At 39.3% G+C, this 21,484-nt stretch overlaps 1 protein-coding gene across 3 annotated transcripts in view; it reads right to left on the minus strand.

The window, feature by feature from the left end:
• The window catches only part of KLHL3 (kelch like family member 3), a 130,302-nt gene that overhangs the window by 87,020 nt on the left and 21,798 nt on the right, over positions 1-21,484 (minus strand). For all 3 annotated transcript variants that reach the window (XM_069592145.1, XM_069592143.1, XM_069592144.1), the window contains exon 3: positions 5,783-5,889. In XM_069592145.1, the coding sequence (XP_069448246.1) occupies positions 5,783-5,889 (107 nt within the window). The remainder of the gene's footprint in view (positions 1-5,782; positions 5,890-21,484) is intronic.

Here is a 21,484-nt window from a genome sequence, read left to right on the forward strand (position 1 = left end):
AGATTCTTTACTGTCAAAGCCACCAGAGAAGCTCACGTGCACAACAGAGCTCTTTTTAGGTGTAGGACTGCCCAAAGGGGGTAAAGGTGCATCTTGAGGAGCCATGGAGGAAAATCTTTCACCACCACATAAGACAGGAGGGCTAGAAATCACTGGCTCATATCCTAGACTGCTGATAGAAACCCAACCCCATTATTCAGCCAAGGAGCCTCAAGAGTGAGAAAGGAATGGTAGAATGGCTATGAGGTCTTTCCAAAGAGCCAGACACAGAACACCAGCCACCCCTCAAAGCTGTACAGCAAAGGGAAGAAAAAGTGCATTCAGGAGTCCTTGTGTTACAGAACTCTTCTTCACTCCTCAGTTGAATCCTTACTGTTGAAATTAAGTTTCATGATCTGGGTAAAAAGAAAACAGAAGATCCTTACCCTCTGCACAATGATCCTGCCTGGGTGTTAGGATGGTTATTATACTCTCTCACCCCTAACCTTCATCTGTCTAAGTCCTAAATGCCAACTCATTTGGCTAGAGTTGAGACCTGTGCCACATGTTAGCATCACATGAGGAAAAGAAATAACCTGCCACCTTGCTGAATCCCAGCCAAGCCTCCTGCAGGTAAGGTTTGCAGGTGAGCCATCTATGCCAGATAACTGCAAAAGGTTGACCTCTGTCTCCTGTGAAATAAGGACATTCCTGGCCCTGCCTTTATGCCAAAGCTGTGTGACATTCAAAGGAGATAATGAGAGTGTGAGAAGTGCAGCAGCAGGATTCAGTAGAGCTGCAGTGCTGGAGATCACCCCAGCACCCAGCCTCCCTGGACTCTCAGCCTTCCTCCACCTGGAGAGGTCTTTCTCCTCAGGTGGAGTATCAACTCAGGAAGGAAATGCCTATGTAGCCAGAGATGTTTCATGTCAACCCTCACCACCACCAGGGCAGCAGGTATCAGAGACTCCCCACGCATCCACATGAGCTGTATAAATTAAGACGGGCCCTACACATAATAAGAGTTAGCTTTACTAAGTACCTATTCTGTGTTGGGTGCTCTTCCCTGGTGGCTCAGATAGCAAAGAGTCTGCTTGCAAGGTGGGAAACCTGGGTTCAATCCCTGGGTCGGGAAGATCTGGAGAAGGCAATGGCAACCCACTCCAGTATTATTGCCTGGAGAATCCCATGGATGGAGGAACCTGGCGGGCTACAGTCCATGGGGTCACAAAGAGTCAGACATGACTGAGCAACTAACACTTTCACACTTTCATTCTGCACTGGGTGTCTTATTTCCCTTACCTGTATCTGTTCCCTGCTTATTGTTATTATTGTTTTATTGTTATTATTCCAGTCTCACAAACAAGAAAACAGGATCACAGAGGTTAAGTAACTGCTTACAAACCTATCAGTTGCTGGAATCAGGTCATGATGGCTCCAAAGCCCTTTCTAAGATACCACACCATCCCCTAGTTAAGGTGTCATTACCAAAGAGGCCTTTGCATCAACAACTCCAAACCTCCTCTATGAACACTCATAAAAAATTTCCATCCAGTGGTTCTCTGCAGTGGAGATCTGAAATTTCAAGACTGAGCTACGTCAAGTGCAGACAAGTCTACCCCAGACCATCTTGGTCAAATCAGTTGCACCTTAATGGATGCTGGTAGGTGTCTGAACAATAGTCTCTTTTCCAGGGTGCTACACAAGCCTGTGTTGAACTACATCAACCCAGGCTTGAATGACATCCAAATCAATTCTTGAAAAAAAGTCACCATTTCTATATCAACAGCAACATATTTTTAGACATGACTACCGCACCCATCACCCTCAAATCTAGGACACTTAAGCCACAAAAGGACATCTGACTTTGATGTGGTGTGTTAAGGACAGGAAGAAGAAATCCCATGACACTGTAAGCTTCTGCCCTGAGATAACCAACTCTAAAACACACATGGAAGACCAGGCTGTTTCTCCTCAATCCCATACAGGCTCTGATCTTCCTTTTTTCCTACCCCCCTGAACTATTCTACCCAACTTCTAACTCCTTAGGGGCAAAATCCTCAGAGGCCAGACCCTACCTATTCTGACTACTCCCTCAAGGCCCTCTTAATACAAAGAAAAGATTCTACTCCCTAGTGTTCCCTCCCTCCCTGCTCCATTGCTTTGGATTAAGTCATGCTAAACTGCACGATATGCAAAGATCTTCAAAGACATCAATACATCATTCAGACACTCAGAACACAAACATAGTCCAAGGCCTGGTGGAGTCAGGCATGAAGAAAGCCCGAAACAGTGGGTCTACGTGATGAGTGCATGCCTAGAGGTGAGTAAGAGAGCCTGGCCCTGACTGTTCGGCTGGTTGGTGTCCACTCCTTCCAAGTCCCTTGCCTCTTACCTCCAGCACGTTCCTGACTCTCCTCATTTCTAGTCACCATATAGTCAAAGACACCAGTTGAATATCAACCTGCATCTAAAAGCAACTTTTCTTTAAAAAAAAAAAAAAAAAAAAGCCAATCTAATCAGCCTCAGTGTGTAATATCAATACATTAGAACCAGAAGAATGGGACAGCTCACTCCCAGGGCTTCTTGTGGGATGGAGCTCAAATGTCTCTTCCTGAGCCCACATATTCTTTAGAACTCAGTTCTTTTAATACCATAAAATGGGACTGCTTTTAAAATTCTGGATGATATGTAGGGATCTGTATGGAGTACCAATACTATAGGTACACAGAACCCATAGTAAAGAGCATGCTAAAAACAGGGGGAAAAAAGTGACTAGGCTCTTTTGGGGAAATTATCTTCCCCTGGAATGGAGGTGCTAGATGGGGAGAAAGGGGTTGAGGGGAATCTTAAGTATTCCATACTCACAGGGAAAAGGACAGGGTCAGCCCTGCTGGCCTCTCCAATCACACTATTCTAAAGGAGTAGACTGCAATTCAGGTGACTGCCCATCCCAGATCCTCTCACAGGCTGGTTGCCTTTGGACACTCTCCTGTGGATGCTCAGACCTCAGTTTCATATTTATTCCAAGTTATGGGAAGGACACTATCAAGAAGTGGGGCTGATATTTGGGACCATCGACAGACATTTGGGCAATATGAACTCAGAAGACAAACAAATAAAAACACATTAAGCCTGAGTAAAAGATCTTAATCACACCACTAAAGTCAAAAGAAAGCCACATATATTTTCTCTTCTTTGGGGCCTTAAACATGCCAATAGAAACAGACTTAAAAAGAGTCAGCTGGACCTTTTCATTAACCTAATAATGAGAACAAAATTTTGCAGTTACTTTTTTCTTGTACCTGTTTACCAATATTTAAGCAAAATCAAAGGGCCTCAAAAAATATACAAATCTGATACAATGCTGATGGAAGCATATGCTGGTACAACCGTTCCAAGTGTTGTGGAGTTGAGACACATGTCTTACAAGGATTCAAAACGTGCACACACTTTAATCAAGTATTACTTATTCTATTTTTTTTCTGTAATGAACATATATGCATAGTCTTTGGATGAACATATGGATAGGTGGATGGGTGGGTGGATGGATGGACAGACGGTCAATGGATGGAAGGAAAGAAGGGTGGAAGGATGGATATTAACTAGATTCAATGGAAGCCATGGGCTGGGCCACACATTAGACTGCTTTATTCTCTTGATTCTCTTCTCCTTAAAATTACTAGAATCCAAGATCTGATCCAGAAGCATATTTTCTCTCCCTTTTTAAAAACACTTTGTTTCTGCTTAGGCACTTCCAGGAACCCAGAGGCAAGTTCATTAGCAAAAAAAAAAAAAAAAAAAAAATGGAGCCCAAAGTATAATTCACTGTAATTGCAAGTGGACTCCTCTTTTAATACTAGACTTTTAAAGTCACATACATGGAGAAAAATGACTGGCAGAGCTATTTACTGAAGTTGCAACTAAATTTGTAGAGAAGTGGCTCAAAATTTCCAGGTAATGAAAGTAGCTGGTTTTCCAGGCTGCATTATGGAATTCCTAGTACAAGGCTCAAAGTGAGGGAAGCATGGCTTGGTGCACTTAGCAAAAACAATGCTCCAGGTTGAGATCAGCCAAGAGAGGACACATATGGGGAACTCTCAAATAACAAGCTCTAAGTTCCCACCACCACCCCCCATCAAGAACCACTCCTGCCTTAGGAAAAGGACAAGAGCCTATTCAGGAAAAATGTGCCTGTACTCACCCATCCTTAGCAATCCCACATTCATTTGTTTAACCTTCAGTTGTTCACTGTCTCCTAAACACCAGGCCCTGGAGTGGGCACTAAGGATTCGACAGTGACAAGACATGGTCCCTGAGTGCCCAAGAACTCACAATCAAGGGTGGGAGACATTTTGTTCATTTAAAAATATTTTAGTGCTAGTGTGTACCAGGTACTCAGGATATGGAAACAAACAAAACTAACAAGATCCCAATCTTTATGGAACTGATATTCCAATAAGGAGACACAGGTAAAAAAAAATACTTAAACAACTAATCAATATGATTTTCAGATAGTGATGAGTTATGAAAAAAAACCAGAGATGAGTTATGGAGTATAAGGAGACCTAGTATGGAACTGTGGCTCAGGTGGTCAGAGAGGAGGTGGCACCTGAAGTATAAACTGCAGGGTGATAAGCAGTGAGTACGTGAGACTCCAGAGCATGGGCACCACAGACACCAGGAAACAGACAGGAGTGCAGAATGATAGTGACCACACTCAGAGGAAGCACAGGGTACAAGTGAACATGTGGAAGGGACAGCAGACCTCATCCAGGGCCATACTCGGGCCAGCTGGCCTTCAGTCAGCCATGATAGATACAGCACTGCCTGCGCCTGGCTCAGGGGAGGGGCTGCGAGGTACTGCAGACAGGAAGCTCAGCCCATGGGTTTAAGGGAATTCGGGCTCAGAAGTAACGCACATGCAACAGATGGACAAGGCTGTTTGGCATGTCCAGGAAACAGGGATTCCCGGCAAAGGTGCTGAGACAGAATGCAGATGGTGAATATACTTCTGTCTTACTCTTTCCACCCCAAGCCCACCATCACATCTCCCAACTCTCTCCCAGGTTTAGTCGCTAAGTCATGTCTGACTCTTGTGACCCCATGGACTGTAGCAGGCCAGACTCCTCTGTCCGTGGAATTTCCCACACAAGAATATTGGAGTGGGTTGCCATTTCCTTCTCCAGGGGATATTCCCAACGCAGGGACTGAACCCAGGTCTTCCACACTGCAGCAGCTTCTTTACTATCCGAGCCACACTCTCTCCCAACACTCCTGTAAAAAGGCAAAAGGAGGCTCAGGGCCCCTGCCTGGAAGAAATGGCAAGGACTGACAAGATGTGAAACAGCTAGGCCAGCCAGCCCTGGGCCAGGAGTCCAGAAGCCAAGTTCCACTCATTCACCATGTGACCTCAGGCAAGTCCCTTCCTTGCTCTCAGTCTCAGTGTCCCCAGACTGCAAAATGGAGGGAAGAAGCCTGAGGGTGAGCCCAAGAGTCTACATTTCTAACAAGCTCCCTGACATGATTACGATACACAACAAAGTCTGAGAATTCACGGACTGTGATTCTACCTTTGTTCCTCAGAGTGAACTGCAATAGGGGCTGCAAGCTTGACCTGGCTGAGGCTATGAGTCCATCACAATTCTTTGTACCTCCATAGTTCAGAGCAAAGAATCTGGCACATAAAAGCTCCTCAGGGTGGAGCCTTCTCTTTCCTCCCCCACTCACACCACCACCCTCAACATTCTCCCAGTTGGGACTGCAGTCCCACAGGTGTGCGTTTATCGTCTGCGCCTCATACCTGTGAACATCGCACAGAAGTAGGGGCTGCAGGCTGCCAGGACCACACGGTGGGCTTCTATCTCGACATCTTCTGCCACAATCATCACGTCACACAATAGCTGTTTGCTGTAAGACACCAGTGAGGGGAAAGGATGGGTCACAGCACAAACACCACCCCCAGCCATACAAGGGTATTTTTTTCTCCCACCCACATTCCATACTATCACTGTCCAATGGCTGTCAAATGTCTCTGCCATATCTTGAGTCAGGCAGCAGAATGGACTCATCACCTTTTCCAAGTCCCTGATAAGCCTGACATTCATGCTTTCCTGAGGCACTCAACTCTGTAGAGATCCAACTACAATGTAGCTGCAAATTCAGGGCTCCTCCATCTGTCTTCATATTTCTGCTCCCCAACACTACCAGCTCCGACTGAGACAGGGGGGCAGCTCAATGAGCAGTGGGAACAGTTTCAGGCTGCTAGTTGAGTGACTGAATGAACACCAAGGAGCATGAGCACGCCCCTGAGGTGCGCCACCAGTGAGAACACGTATTAACTATTCCCCAAGTGATCCACTCACTGCCTATGAAACACTGGTAAGAGGCCAGCCATGTCCGGAGGACTTAAGTATATTTCTCTTCCCACCCAGGTTTAACACTATCATCAAAGAAACTCCATGTATATACACAGTGCTCCCTAAAGACCCTGTGCAAACTCCAATCATTGCAACTATTAAGAAAATTGTAACCATATTTTTACTTGTTTTTCACCCCAAACAAGGTGACAAACTTTTGAAAAGGACATATTTGTTGTTATATCCTAGACACTTGGCTGAATGCATAGCACACAGTAGGCTCAAATTTTTACTAATAAATGAAGGAAGGAAGGAATGATATTTTAAACAGGATCAGTCTACACTCAGAGAGGGAACGAATATTTGACTACTTTGAAGACTGCAAGGATACTACAAGACCTACCAATTCAAGAATTTTTCCTCTACCAGCCTTTCAAATTCTTATCATGGCTATTATTATTACAATAGCTAACATTTTTTTAATTACATGTGCCAGGCATTGTTCCAAGCACTTTTTAAAATATATATTATTTCATCTAATCCTCTCTACAACCCTAAGATGTTTAGCTATTATTATGTCCCATGTTTCAAAAGAAGGAAACTGAGACCCAGAGACATTAAGTAACTTTCCAAAGGTTACACAGAAAGGGAGCAATAGAGACAGGATTTGAATATAAGGAGCTGAACCCAAGAACCCACGTTCTTAACTTCTGTAATATCCTAGTCACCGCTAGTCCCTCCCTCAGCTTGAAGCACTAGAAGTGGGAGGGAAGACAGGGAGATTAAAAACAATGTATGGCAAAACCAATACAGTATCGTAAAGTAAAATAAAGTAAAAATAAAAATTAAATTAATTAATTAATTAATTTTTTTAAAAAAACCACAGTTCAACTGTGATCCACTGGCAGTAGTTACTTGCACACTATACGGAATTGTGGATCACAAAAAACTTAAATTCTTAAAGAGATGGGAATACCAGACCACCTGACCTGCCTCATGCCTCATGAGAAATCTGTATGCAGGTCAGGAAGCAACAGTTAGAAGTGGACATGGAATAACAGACTGGTTCCAACTAGGGAAAGGAATACATCAAGGCTGTATATTGTCACCCTGCTTATTTAACTTATATGCAGAGTACATCATGGGAAACGCTGGGCTGAATGAAGCACAAGCTGGAATCAAGACTGCCAGGAGAAACATCAATAACCTCAGATAAGCAGATGACACCACCCTTGTGGCAGAAAGAGAAGAACTAAAGTGCCTCTTGATGAAAGTGAAAGAGAGTGAAAAAAGCTCAACACTCAAAAACTAACATCATGGCATCTGGTCCCATCACTTCATGGCAAATACATGGGGAAACAGTGGAAACAGTGAGAGACTTTGTTTGGGCTCCAAAATCACTGCAGATGGTGACTGCAGCCATGAAATTAAAAGATGCTTGCTCCTTGGAAGAAAAGTTATGACCAACCTAGACAGCATATTAAAAAGCAGAGACATTACTTTGCCACAAAGGTCTGTCTAGTCAAAGCTATGGTTTTTCCAGTAATCATGTATGCATGTGAGAGTTGGACCATAAAGCAAGCTGAGCGCCAAAGAATTGATGCTTTTGAACTGTGGTATTGGAGAAGACTCTTGAGAGTCCCTTAGACTGCAAGGAGACCCAACCAGTCCATCCTAAAGAAAATCAGCCCGGAATATTCATTGGAAGGACTGATGCTGAAGCTGAAACTCCAGTACTCTGGCCATCTGATATGAAGAATTGACTGATTTGAAAAGACCCTGATGCTGGGAAAGATTGAAGGTGTGAGAAGGGGACAACAGAGGACGAGATGGTTGGATGGCATTACCGACTCAATGGACATGAGTTTGAGTAAACTCTGGGAGTTGTTAATGGACAGGGAGGCCTGGGGTGCTGCAGTCCATGGGGTCACAAAGAGTCGGACACAACTGAGTGACTCAACTGAACTGAACTGATCTGATACTGAATTGAGAAGTCTGAGGTCATGACTGGGTTCCACATGAGAGTGATGAGATAATATAATGAATCTTCCACGGTAAGCAGATGGAACAGAAGCTACATATTTGCCCTCCCTAGTAGAGCATATTAAGCCAACTACTCAGATATTAGTCCAGGTTCACTTTTCAGAGAAATCGAGTCATAAAGCCTGAGAAGCCTAGAACTGCAAATGTCTTTAGAGATCACCCTATGATGCTCAGAGAGGTGACCCCAAACCACAAAAGCCTTAGTCTTCGATCCAGTTCTGACTCCAGGTACAGTACCATTCCTCCCTCATGACTGGTTGATACTTAGAATGGAAAAAGACAGAAACTAGGTTAGCTCCAAAAGGGAAAGGAGATCAGGAAAGATTCAGCACATGGAATAAGGAACCAGTAAGGGGACTTCTGGGAAAGGTCAGACCTCTGGGCACCAAGAAGCAAAACCTGGGAGTGGGACCTCATCCTGCAGTGAACAGCACACCCTAAACACAAATCTTATCGGAAGAAACCAGCTCAACTGGGAACAGAACTGGCTCTGACTCAACAGGCTATAAGAACATGAACAAATTGATCCCACCGATTTTCTCATCTTTCTTAGCTGCCTTGGGACATATACCATGGGGGCCAAATGAGATTGTAAGTACTACTTGAGAATAGTCTTGTTTAAATTTGGATAAAATATATTTTAAAAATGTATTCCCAACATGAATAGATTCATCTTGGACATTTTCACTTCTGTTAAAGATTTGGGAGAGAAAATAGAGTTATCAGGGCTATTTAAAAAGGCAAGTAATTTTTTTTGGTAACTAGTATTAATATTTTAATAAGGAAAGTATTGACATAGATGAGTCACAGATGCTGAACAAATTTTCAATGTCAGGTACTGGGAAAGCAAATAAAGTGGGATATCTTACATAAACCCAGAAAGGCTGATAATTCTTAAACAAATGAAAAAGAGACAAGAAGGAAAAAGGAATAAAGATGGAGAATCCAGTCAGCAAATAAATGAGAGCAGTTCTGGGAAGCAGGAAGTACATCTCAAGGCCAGAGAAACTCTAACCTGGGAAAGTAACCAATAAAAACTTGCCAAACACTCAAAGTAGACTTTCCCACCACTTGTCTTCATACTGGAGACATCTTTGTCTCCACTACACAGAGAAAAGGGAAGGTGCAGCTCCAGAGGCACTGCGTGGCTCATCAGCACTTCTGAGGCCAGTCACCAGAGATCCCGTGAGACTCTTTTTTCTGAGCGATCACATACTACCCCAAAGGACAATCTGGAGGAAAGTTGAGTTATACACAATGTGTCTAAAAGAAATACAGTAGAGATGTTAGGAAGGAACTCAGACCCTGGAATCAAACTGACCAGGATTCATGACCCCTGAGAATCATAGAACTGACATGTGCTGTAAATAAGATAATGAATAGTGTTAATAAAAAACATTCAGTAAATATTGATTTCTTGTCTCCCTTTTTTCCACAAAATACTTCATTTATGATTAGAGTAAGTTTTGGACATGGTAAATTTGAGCTGCCTTTTGGATATCTAAGTGAGGTTGTCAAGTAGGCAAGTGGATACTAGGGTCTGGAATTTAAAGGCAAGAAATGGTTAAGAAGTTGGGAGAAGAAGAAGAACCAACAAAAGAGATGAGAAAACAGCCAGTGAGACAGGAGAAAAACCAAAAGGGTGTGGTGCCCAAAAAGCCCAGTGAAAAGATGGTTGCCAAAAAGAAGGAATGATCAATTGTATCAAATACCGCTAATAAGTAAGATAATATTAATGTGGCAAGCCAGGGCAATTAGGCAAGGAAATGAAATGAAAGGCATCCAAGTTGGAAAGAAAGAAATAAAACTATCTCTATTCACAAATGATATGATCTTGTACATACAAAATCCCAAGGAATCCACTAAAAAATTAGAAGAATAAATAAAGGAGTATAAGAAGGTTGCAGAATATAAGGTCAGTATACAAAAGCAATTGTATTTCTGTACACTTGCAATGAACAATCAAAAAAAGATATTTTAAAAATTCCATTTACAATAGCATCAAAAAGAATTAAATATTTTAGGAATAAATTTAACAAAAAGAGTGCAAAGCCTATACCCTAAAACTATAAAACACAATTGAAGGAAATTAAAGAAGACCTATATAAATGGAAAGACCTCCAGTGTTCATGAATTAGAAGATTAATACTGTTGAGGTGACAATTCTCCTCCAAAATGTTCTACAGATTCAACACAATTTCTATCAAACTCTCAACTGCTTCTTTGCAGAAAGGGACAAGCTGAACCTATAATTCATAAGTGCAAGGGACCTAGAATGGCCAAAACAATACTGAAAAAGAAAGGAGTTGAAAAACTCAGGTATTCCAGTTTCAAAACTTAAGCGTGTACGTGCTCAGTCAACTCAGTTGTATCCGACTCTTTGCAACCCCCTGGACTGTCAGCCTGCCAGGTTCTTCTGTCCATGAGATTATCCTGGCAATAATCCTGGAGTGGGTTGCCATTTCCTCCTCCAGTGGATCTTCCCAATCCAAGGATCAAACCTGCATCTCCTGTGGTTCCTGCATTAGCAGGTGGATTCTTTTACCACTGAACCACTTGGGACACTTACTACAAAGCTAGAAACAGCATAGTAATAGCACAAAGATAGACATACAGATCAACACAATAGAACTGAGAGTCTAAAAGTAAACACTCATATTCATAGTCAGCTAATTTCTGAAAGGATGCTAAGACCATTCAACTGGGAAAGAATAGTCTTTTCAACAAATGGTGCTAGGATTAAATGGATATGCTTTGTTTGCTAAGTCGCTTCAGTTGTGTCTGACTCTTGGCGACCCTATGGACTGAGCCCACCAGGCTCCTCTGTCCATGGGATTCTCCAGGCAAGAATACTGGAATGGGCTGTCATTTCCTTTTCTAGATCTTCCTGACCCAGGGACCAAACCTACATCTCCTGTATTGGCAGGTGAGTTCTTTACCACTAAATCAACTTGGGAAACCCAATTAGCTGGATATCCACATGCAAAAGAAAGAAGTTGGATCTCTACCTCACATCATACACAAAAATCAACTCACAATGGATCAAAGACCTAAATGTAAGAGCTGGATCTAGAAAACTCTTAGAAGAAACATTAGGATAAATCTTAATGACTTTGGATTAGGCAATGATTTGTTAGATAGGACACCAAAAGCACAAACAAACAAAAAATACATTAGACATCAAAGTTCACAACTTTTGTGCTTCAGGACATCAGGAAAGTGAAAAGAAAACATACAAAATGAAAGAAAAACTTTGTAAATCATATGTCTGATAAAAGTCTTGTATCTAGAATATATGAAACCTTACAACTCAATAATAAGTAGACATATAACCCAAAATAAAATAGGCAAAATATCTTAATAGAACTCTCCAAATAAGATACAGAAATGGCCAATGATGACATAAAAAGATGCTGAACATCATTAGTTATCAGAGAAATGCAAATCAAAACCACAATGAGATAACTCCTTACACACACTAGGATGGTAATAATCAAAACACAGGATATAATAAGTGTTGAGGAGGATATGGAGAAATTGGAACCTTCATACACTGCTGATAGAAATGTAAAGTGCTGCAGAAAACAGTCTGATAGTTCCTCAGAAGGTTAAACATAGGTTTTATTTGACCCAGGAATCCCACCCCCAAGAGAAATAAAAACACATTGACACAAAAACTTGTTTCTGAATGTTCCCAGCAGCAATATTCATAATAGCCAAATGGTCTCAAATTTGTACATCCATACAATGAACTATTATTCAGCAATACAAATGAATGAAATACTGAGACATGCCATAGCATGAATGAACCTTGAAATGAACATTATGCCAAGTGAAAAAAGTTGGTCACTAAAGGTACATTATATGATTCCAAAACAGGCAAATCTATAAAGACAGAAAGTAGATTAGTAGATTAGTGATTGTCTAGTACTGGCAAGGCAGGGTGAGTGGATAGGAATAATAGGGGAATTACTGCTAAAGTATACGGGATTTGGGAGAAGTGATAGAAATATTCAAAAACTGACTGTTGGTTGCCCAATTCTGCTAATATAATAAATACCATTAAAGTATATACTTTAAATGGGTGAACTGTATGTTATATGAATTATATCTTGATGAAGCTGTTATCAAAATTTAAAAAACAGCATATATATCTGCAAAAAATGAAAAGTCTAAATCAATAAGATATATGTACTCCAATGTTCACAACAGCACTATTTGTAATAGCCAAGACATGGAAGCAACCCAAATGCCCAGATGACTGACTTAAGAAGATCACACACACACACACACACACACACACACACACACACACACTCTGGAATATTACCCAGTGATAAAAAAGAATCAAAAATCGCCATCTGCAGCAACATGTGTGGACCTAGAAAATACTATGCTTAGTGAAATAAGTCAGAAAGAGAGAGACAAGTACTATACGATATTACATGTGAAATGTAAAAAATAATACAAATGAATGTATGTACAAAACAGAAACAGACCCACAGACACAGAAAACAAATTTATGGTTACCAAAGACGAGGGGAAAGGGGCAAACTAGGAATACAGGATTAAAATGTATAAATTACTATACATAAAAGAGATAAGCAACAAAGATTTACTGTACAGCACAGGAAATTATACTCAATATCCTGTAACCTATAAATGAAATATAATCTGCAAAAAAATCAGTATACTATATATTGAAACTATTAATAATACAATATTATAAATCAAGCAAACTTTGATTTTAAAAAGTTATACTAAAAGCAAGAAGTAAAAAATAATGTAAAGGCTAAAAACAAAGATACACGTCAAAAGAAAAACAGAAAGCAGTATACTAAGGTATCTCATTACTGCCTTTATTTTATTACTATAGTAAAAAAGAAAACCATATTGGACAATAATCTAAAAAGAAAAAAAGGCGAAGCAGAGAATTGTTTGCAGTGGCCAGACAAGAAATTAAAACTGTAAAGATGAGATAGAAGATTGTCTCTCATTTTCAGGCCTGATCAGGAGGTGCTTTTCCAACAAGGACCACGTCCCCACTTGCTGGCTGGCCAATGAGTCAGAAGACAAACAGCCATCAGGGTTCTGCTGCCCAGAAGCAACTGTTGGTTTGACCAGAGCAGAGTGATGAAGTACAAAAAGAGGAGCAAGTTTGCTTGGTTACCATGCCAGCAGCTCATTTTCTACCATGGAAGTATAAAGAACAGGAAACAGGTAAATTGTGTGATTCATAAATTGCAAAGAACGTGTGTGCCTGAACAAAAAAAGCTTAAAACTGGAGGAGGGGAATGTGAAAATAATGCAGGAAATAATCCCAGGTCCCTGGAATATCAGGTACCATTTCATTAGCCTGACCCCTGGATGTCCAGGTGCTTCACCCTGGCCTTCCTCCAAACAAAGTATGCCTCTCCCCAGTTCTGACTGAAATCGCCCAAATCAATCAAGTGTCTATTCAGGCCCTCTTTCTCTCCCTGCATCACCCATTCCACTCTAGTTTTTTCAGGCAGTCACCTAAACACCTTAAAACTTGATATAATCTTTGAACACCACCAGAATGCAAGTGAGATTGAGGGCAAGGCTTGGATTGTCCCACCTACTGCCATACTCCTAAAGCACATCATCATCATAAGCTAACACAGAATGTTCAGTTTGTTGCAGGAACTCATAAAATATCTAAGGAATACCTATTATTATCATTATGTTACTTTCTGTTTCAGTTAGCAATTCTACTTCTAGGAATTAATTCTATAGAAATAATTGTAAATGTGCACAAGTACTTAACAACAGTGACAGCACTAATGTGCTGTCACTGTTCTAAGCACTTAACTTATTCTATTAACAAGCCAGCAAGACTGGAACTATTATTAGCCTCATTATATGGCTGACAAAAGTGAGGTTGGGGATATTAATTAACTTGTTCAGGGTCACGCAGCTAATCAGCACTGGAGCCGAAGTTTAAAACCAGGCTGTCTGGCTCCAGAGTCTATGCTTGTGACCAGTGCATGATCCTGCCCTACACAAAACCACTGTGAGTATCATACAAAACTACTGTGAGTATCATTTATGCAAGGAATTGGAAAACCTAGACATTCAACAACAGGGAACTGCTTTTTAAAAAATAAAAATAGAGTATCATTCAACCACTTTAAATGAAGTTGTAGAACGGTTAGTAACATTTAAAAAATTGTTCAACAAAATGTTAAGAATAAAAATCTGGTTGAACACACACACTACATAACAGATAATCAACAAGGACCTACTGTATAGCACAGGGACTTCTACCCAATATTCTGTGATAACCTATAAGAGAAAAAAATCCTAAAAAGAATGAATATATGTATAACTAAATAACTTTGCTGTACATCTGAAACTAACACAATTGTAAATCAACTATACCCCCAATAAAATTAAAATATTTTTAAAATTAAAAATCACCCATAGGAAAAAAAAATCCAGTTGAGTCATACTTTTTAAAGAAAAAAAGATCTTCTCCTAAATGTTAATAATGGTTTCCACTGTGACTTTTCCCTCACCTGTATTTTCTAAATATTCTACAATATATTCTTTTTACCAAAAAAAAAAAATTGAAAGAAAAATTTTAAATTTAAAGAAAAACTAAAGGGAAATCCATGCCCAAACCTGAACTAAAATTTCCCAAGAAAAACATAAACAGATTGTGGTCCATTTGAAAAAAAAACAAAATGAGGAAGAACAAGATTGTGATGGCTAATGTTTTGTGCCAAGTCAACCAGGATAAGGGATGCCCAGATAGTTGATGAAATATTATTGGTGGGTGTGTCTGCAAAGGTCTTTCCAGAAGAGATTAGCCTTTGAACTGGTAGACTGAGAAAAGAAGATCTCTTTCACCAATGTAGGTGGGCAACATCCAATTTACGGAGGGCTTGCATAGAACAAACAGGTGGAGGAAGGATGAAGTCCTTCTCTCCTTAAGATGGACTATACATTATCTTCTGCCCTCAGACATCAGAGGTCTTGGTTCTTAGGGCTTTGGACCACAAGACATACTCCATTGGCTCTTGTTTCTCAGGATTTCAGATTTGGACTGAATTATACCACTAGCTTTCCTGGTTCTCCAACATGGAGACAGCAGACTGTGGGATTTCTCAGCCTCCATAATCAAGTGAGCCAATTTCAATAATAAATCTCCTCTTATATATATATCTTGTTTTTTCAGAGAAGCAGAATCAATAGCATATATATAAATAAATAATAAAAATAGATGTTATTGGTTTTGTTTCTCTGAAAAACTCTGACTAATACAAAGATTATTCACTTAAGTTTCAGCAAATGACCAGTGTTTTCCAAAATAAGTTTCACAAAACACTCGGTCTGTACATAACAACCAAAGAGGGTTCAAAACCATGAGGGAAACCCTCAGTTAGACAAGTTTATTGTATGACTTCTCAGAGGTTTTAATCTACCTATATATATCATGAATCTTGGAGGGGAGTATAACAGTTTTATATAGCATTTTTAAAACTCATTTTGGCTCAGATCTATTTTCCCACAGAGCATCTTGAGAAAATGTTTCTCAGAAGAGACTGGCAAATGGTAACTTACACAAAAGAGAAGCACCAGGACTGTTGGAAGAGGTTAAATCCAAGTCGAGGCTCTTAAGGAAAAATGCAAAAGTGTGGTAACTTGCAACAACAAAAAAAAGGGAGGACATAGCAGGATTTTCAGTTATTTAAGCAAAAGGAAAAAATATTAATAATATAAAGTGAGAGTTGGGGGGAATTCTGTGGGCAAAGCTATTTCCTAAGCTCTGCCTTTAAGTAGTTACTGGAGTGGGCTAAACCAGGCAAAATAAGGTATGGTGAGAGACCAAAAGTCTTCTTTCCCCAAGTCTATTGACATATAACACTGTGTAAGTTCCAAGTGTATAATGTGATGATTTGATATATACTGTGAAATAATTACCACAATAAGGTAATACATCCATCACCACACATAGTTACAACTTTTATTCTTCTGGCGAGAACTTTTAAGATCTACTCTTCTAGAAACTTTCAAGTATACAATACAGTATTGATAACTATAGTTACCACATTACACATAAGATCCCCAGAACTTACTCTTCTTATAATTGGAAGTTTGTACCCTTTGGCCAACACCTCATTTCCCACAACCTCCACTCCCTGACAACCACTAATGTACTCTCTGAGAGTTCAGGTTTTTTAGACTTCATATATAAATGAAATCATGCAGTCTTTGGTTTTCTCTGACTTACTTCACTAAATACAATGCCCTCAACGTTTATCCACGTTGATGCAAATGACAAAACTTCTTTCTTTTTTACAGTTGAATAATATTCCATTGTGTTAATATACCATATCTTATTTATCCATTCATTCTCTGACCAAAACTTAATGTAGTGTTCATGTCTTTGCTACTGTGAATACCGCTGCAATGAACCTGGAGGTACAGATATCTCTTCGAGAAAGTGATTTCATTTTCTTCAGATACATGCCCAGAGTGTGATTGCTAGATTGTATAGCAGATCAATTTTTAATTTTTTGAGGAACTTCCATGTTGTTTTCAATAGCGGCTGTACTAATTTGCATTCCTACCAATAGCACACAAAGGTTCCCTTTTCTCCACAGCCTCAGCAGCACTTGTTATCTCTTAGAGTTTTTTGTTTGTTTGTTTGATAATAGCCACTCTAACAGGTGTGAGGTGATACCTCATTGTGGTTCTGATTTGAGTCTCCCTCATGATGAGTAATGTTAAGCCCCTTCCCATGTACCTGTTGGCCATTTGGGTATCTTTTTTGGAAAAAATGTTTATTCAGGTCCTTTGCCCATTTTTAACCATTTCTTTTGAGTTCAATGTTTTATGTATTTTAGATATTAACCCTTCCTCAAATTTATGGTGTGCCAGTATTTTCTCCCTTTCATAGGTTGCCTTTTCATTTTGTTGATCATTTCCTTTGCTGTGCAGAAGCTTTTAGTTTAATGAAGTCCTATTTGTTTATTTTTCCCCCTGTTTTCTTCCAGGAGTTTTATGGTTTCGGGTCTTAACATTTAAGTTTTAAATCCATTTTGAGTTAATTTTTGTGAGTGGTATAAGATAAGCATCCAATTTCATTCTTTTGCAGGTGAACATCTAGTTATCCTAATACCATCTGATGAAAGACTATCCATCCGTTCCCCATTAAATACTCTTGGCTCCCCTGCCAAATATGAGTTGACCATATCCATGTGGGTTTATTTCTGGGCTCTCAATTCTGTTCCACTGGTCTATATGTCTATACCATACTGTTCTGATTACCACAGCTTTGTCACATATACTTGACCCTTGAACAATTTGGGGATTAGGAGTGCAACTCCCCCCTACATGCAGTGGAAAACCTACATCTAACTTTATATCAGCTCTCCATATCCACAATTTCATATCAGAGATATGGAATCACAAATAGTGCAGTACTACAGCAGTTAGTGAAAAAAAAATTTTTCAGATAAGTGGACCCTCACAGTTCAAACCCATGTTGTTCAAGGGCCAACTGTAGTTTGAAATCAGAGAGTGCGATATTTCCAACTATGTTCTCCTTTTACAAGATTGCTTTGGCTATTCATGGTCTTTTGTGATTCCATTCAAATTTTAAGAATGTTTTCTCTATTTTTGTGAAAAAATGCCATGGAAACTTTGATAGGGATTGCAGTGAATCTACAGATAGCTTTGGGGAGTATGAACATTTTAACACTACTCTTTTGATGCAAGAACACAGGATATCTTTCATTTGTGTCTTCTTCAATCTCTCTCATCAAGTTTTCAGTGTACAGATCTTTCACCTTCTTGGTTAAATTTATTATTAAATGTTTTATTGTTGTGACACTATTTAAAATGAGATTGTTATCTTTATTTCTTTTTCAGATAACTATCAGTGTATAGAAATGCAACTGATTTTTGTATGTTGATTTTGTATCCTGTAAATTTACCAAATTTATTTTTAAGTTCTAACAGGTTTTTTGGTGGAGTCTTGTGGGGTTTTTTATATACAGAACCATGTTATCTGCAAAACAGACAATTTTATTTCTTCCTTTCTAATTTGGATGCCTTTTATTTCTTTCTGTTGCCTAATTACTCTGGCTAGAACTTCCAGTACTGTGATCAAAAAAAGTAGTAAAAGTGGGCACCCTTGTCTTGTTCCTGACCTCAAAGGAAAAGCTTTCAAATTTTCACCATTCAGTATGATGTTAGCTATGGGTTTGTCACATAGGGCTTTTAACATGTTATGGTATAATCCTTCTAAACCCAATTTGCTGGGATGTTGAATTTTGTTAAACACTTTCCCTGCTCTATTAAAAAGATGTTATGGCTTTTATCCTTCATTCTATGAACATGGTGTATCATCTTTATTGATTTACCTTGAATCACCCTTGCATCCCAGGGATAAATCTCAGTTGATCATAGTATTTGATCCTTTCATCAGATCATATTTTACCAGATCATACATATACTGTTTGCTAGTATTTTGTCTCAGAGAAGGCAAAGGCAACCCATTCCAGTACTCTTGCCTGAAAAATCCCATGGGTGGAGGACCCTGGTAGGCTGCAGTCCATGGGGTCGTGAAGAGTCGGACACGACTGAGCAACTTCACTTTCCCTTTTCACTTTCATGCTTTGAAGAAGGAAATGGCAACCCACTCCAGTGTTCTTGCCTGGAGAATCCCAGGGACGGGGAGCCTGGTGGGCTGCCATCTATGGGGTCGCACAGAGTCGGACACGACTGAAGCAACTTAGCAGCAGCAGTAGTATTTTGTTTAAAAGTTTTACGTTAATACTTGTCAGGGATATTGGTCTATAGTTTTCTTTTCTTGTAGTGTCCTTATCTCGCTTTCATATCAGGGTAATGCTGGCCTCGTTAAAATGAGTTTGGGAGTGTTTCATCCTCCTCAAGTTTTGGGAAGAGTTTGAGAAGGATTGGTGTTAATTCTTCTCTGAAATTTGGTAGAATTCACCAGTGAAATGATCCAGTCACGGGCTTTTCTTTGTTGAGAGATTTTTGCTCACTGATTCAATCTCCTTAATTATTATTGGTTTGTTCAGGTTCTCTACTTCTTGATTCAGTCTTGGTAGTTCATATATTTCAAGGAGTTTATCCATTTGCTCTAGGTTATCCAATTTGTTGGCATATAATTGTTTATAGTGGCCTCTTACAATCATTTGTATTTCTGTGATAACAGTTATAATGTCTCCTTTTTCATTTATAATTTTGGGTTCTCTCTCTTTTGTCTTCGTTAGTTTAGCTAAAGATTTGTCAATTTTGTTTATTCTTTCAAAAAAACTCTTAGCTTCATTTTTTTCCTATTGTCGTTCTAATCTGTATTTCATTTGATCTCTGCTCTTTTTTTTTAAGTCACTTCAGTCATGTCTGACTCTGTGGTGACCCCACAGACGGCAGCCGACCAGGCTCCCCCATACCTGGGATTCTCCAGGCAAGAACACTGGAGTGGGTTGCCATTTCTGATCTCTGCTCTAATCTTTATTAATTCTTTCCTTCTGCTAATTTTGAGTTTTGATTAAACTTCTTTTCTAATTCCTCCATGTGTAAAGTTAGGTTGTTTATTTGGAGACCTGAAGCCTTAAATCAGACAAAGGACACAAGCCATACTCAAGGGAACAAAATGAGGAACTTCAATAGTGTCTAGGGAACACAATACAAATTCTTTAGTAACAAAGAAACATTAGGGATGAATGTTAGCACTATCCACTACCTAAAACAACTATGGATGGAGCTTCTAGAAAATCTGGCAGGAAGCCTAATATTAATAAAAATTGAGCAATAGAGCGTAAGACAAATCTAATTTAACTTGGTTTTTAATGCCAAAGCCTAGACCCTGCAGAAAAGAAACTCAAGTAAATGAATATAGAATTTTTTTTTACAAGTAGTTCAAACCCCTACACAACAATCACATCTTCAGCTATACATGCTTTGCTCATGCCATTTTCTCTGCCTGGAAGACATCTCCCTAACCTTACCACTTTTCGTTTCTCTAACTCTTACTTGTCCTTTAGAATTTAGCTCAAGCATCTTTCCCCTTAGGATGTGTTCTCCAAAGTTGCAGATTTACATGCTTTCTTTCATGACACCCTCTAAGAAACTAATAATTACTGCACAACTACCACCTGGCAGGCACCTGATACATTTTTCCTTCATAACACTTATTTGCACTGTAGGAAGACCATTTTCATTGACCTATTATCATTTTTTACCTTGCACCCTCTCCCACACATCTCAGAGCCAGCCAGTGTGTCTGGGGATCTTTAGTGAATAACTCAAAGCTCCTATGAAGTACTAGGTACTAGAGACTAAAATGATTCAGAAATTGTTCCTGGCCTTAGGAAGCTCATGAACTACAGAGAAAAGAGGAGATAAACAGTTATAACATACAATAGGATGAAATCTGTGATAAATAATGGCATTGGTACAACAAACACATCAAAAGATCAACATCACTAATTATTAGAGAAACGCAAATCAAAACTACAATGAGGCATCACCTCACCCTGATCAGAATGGCCATCATTAAAAAATCTACAAATAATAAATACTGAAGAGGGTGTAGAGAAAAGGGAATCCTCCTACACTGTCAGTAGGAATGTAAATTGGTACAGCCACTATGGAGAACAGCATAAAAATTCCTTAAAAAAGAAAATAGACTTACCATATGATCCAGCAATCCCATTCCTGGGCATATATCCAGGAAAGACAAAAACTCTAATTCAAAAAGAGACATGTACTCCATATCTTGGCTATTTACAATAGCCAAGATATAAAAGTAACCTAAATGTCTACTGATAGATGAATGGATAAAGAAGATATGGTATATACATTTTTTTCATCCTGTCAATATATTTATTCATTAATATGTACAGAAATTTGTTAATTTTCCTTTTCCTTCCCTTTTTAACTATATTATGTTTCTTCATATGTTAACATCCATAAAATGTACATATGTACATTTTTGCAGAGTTAACATCATAGAAAACTAGATGGCATCTAGCAGCTAATGGCAAATTATGGCTTAATGACAGTGTTTCTCTTTTTCTTTTAAGTGGAAAAGCACTGATAAT

Source organism: Ovis canadensis, chromosome 5 (assembly GCF_042477335.2).
Source record: "Ovis canadensis isolate MfBH-ARS-UI-01 breed Bighorn chromosome 5, ARS-UI_OviCan_v2, whole genome shotgun sequence".
Classification (NCBI taxonomy): domain Eukaryota; kingdom Metazoa; phylum Chordata; class Mammalia; order Artiodactyla; family Bovidae; genus Ovis; species Ovis canadensis.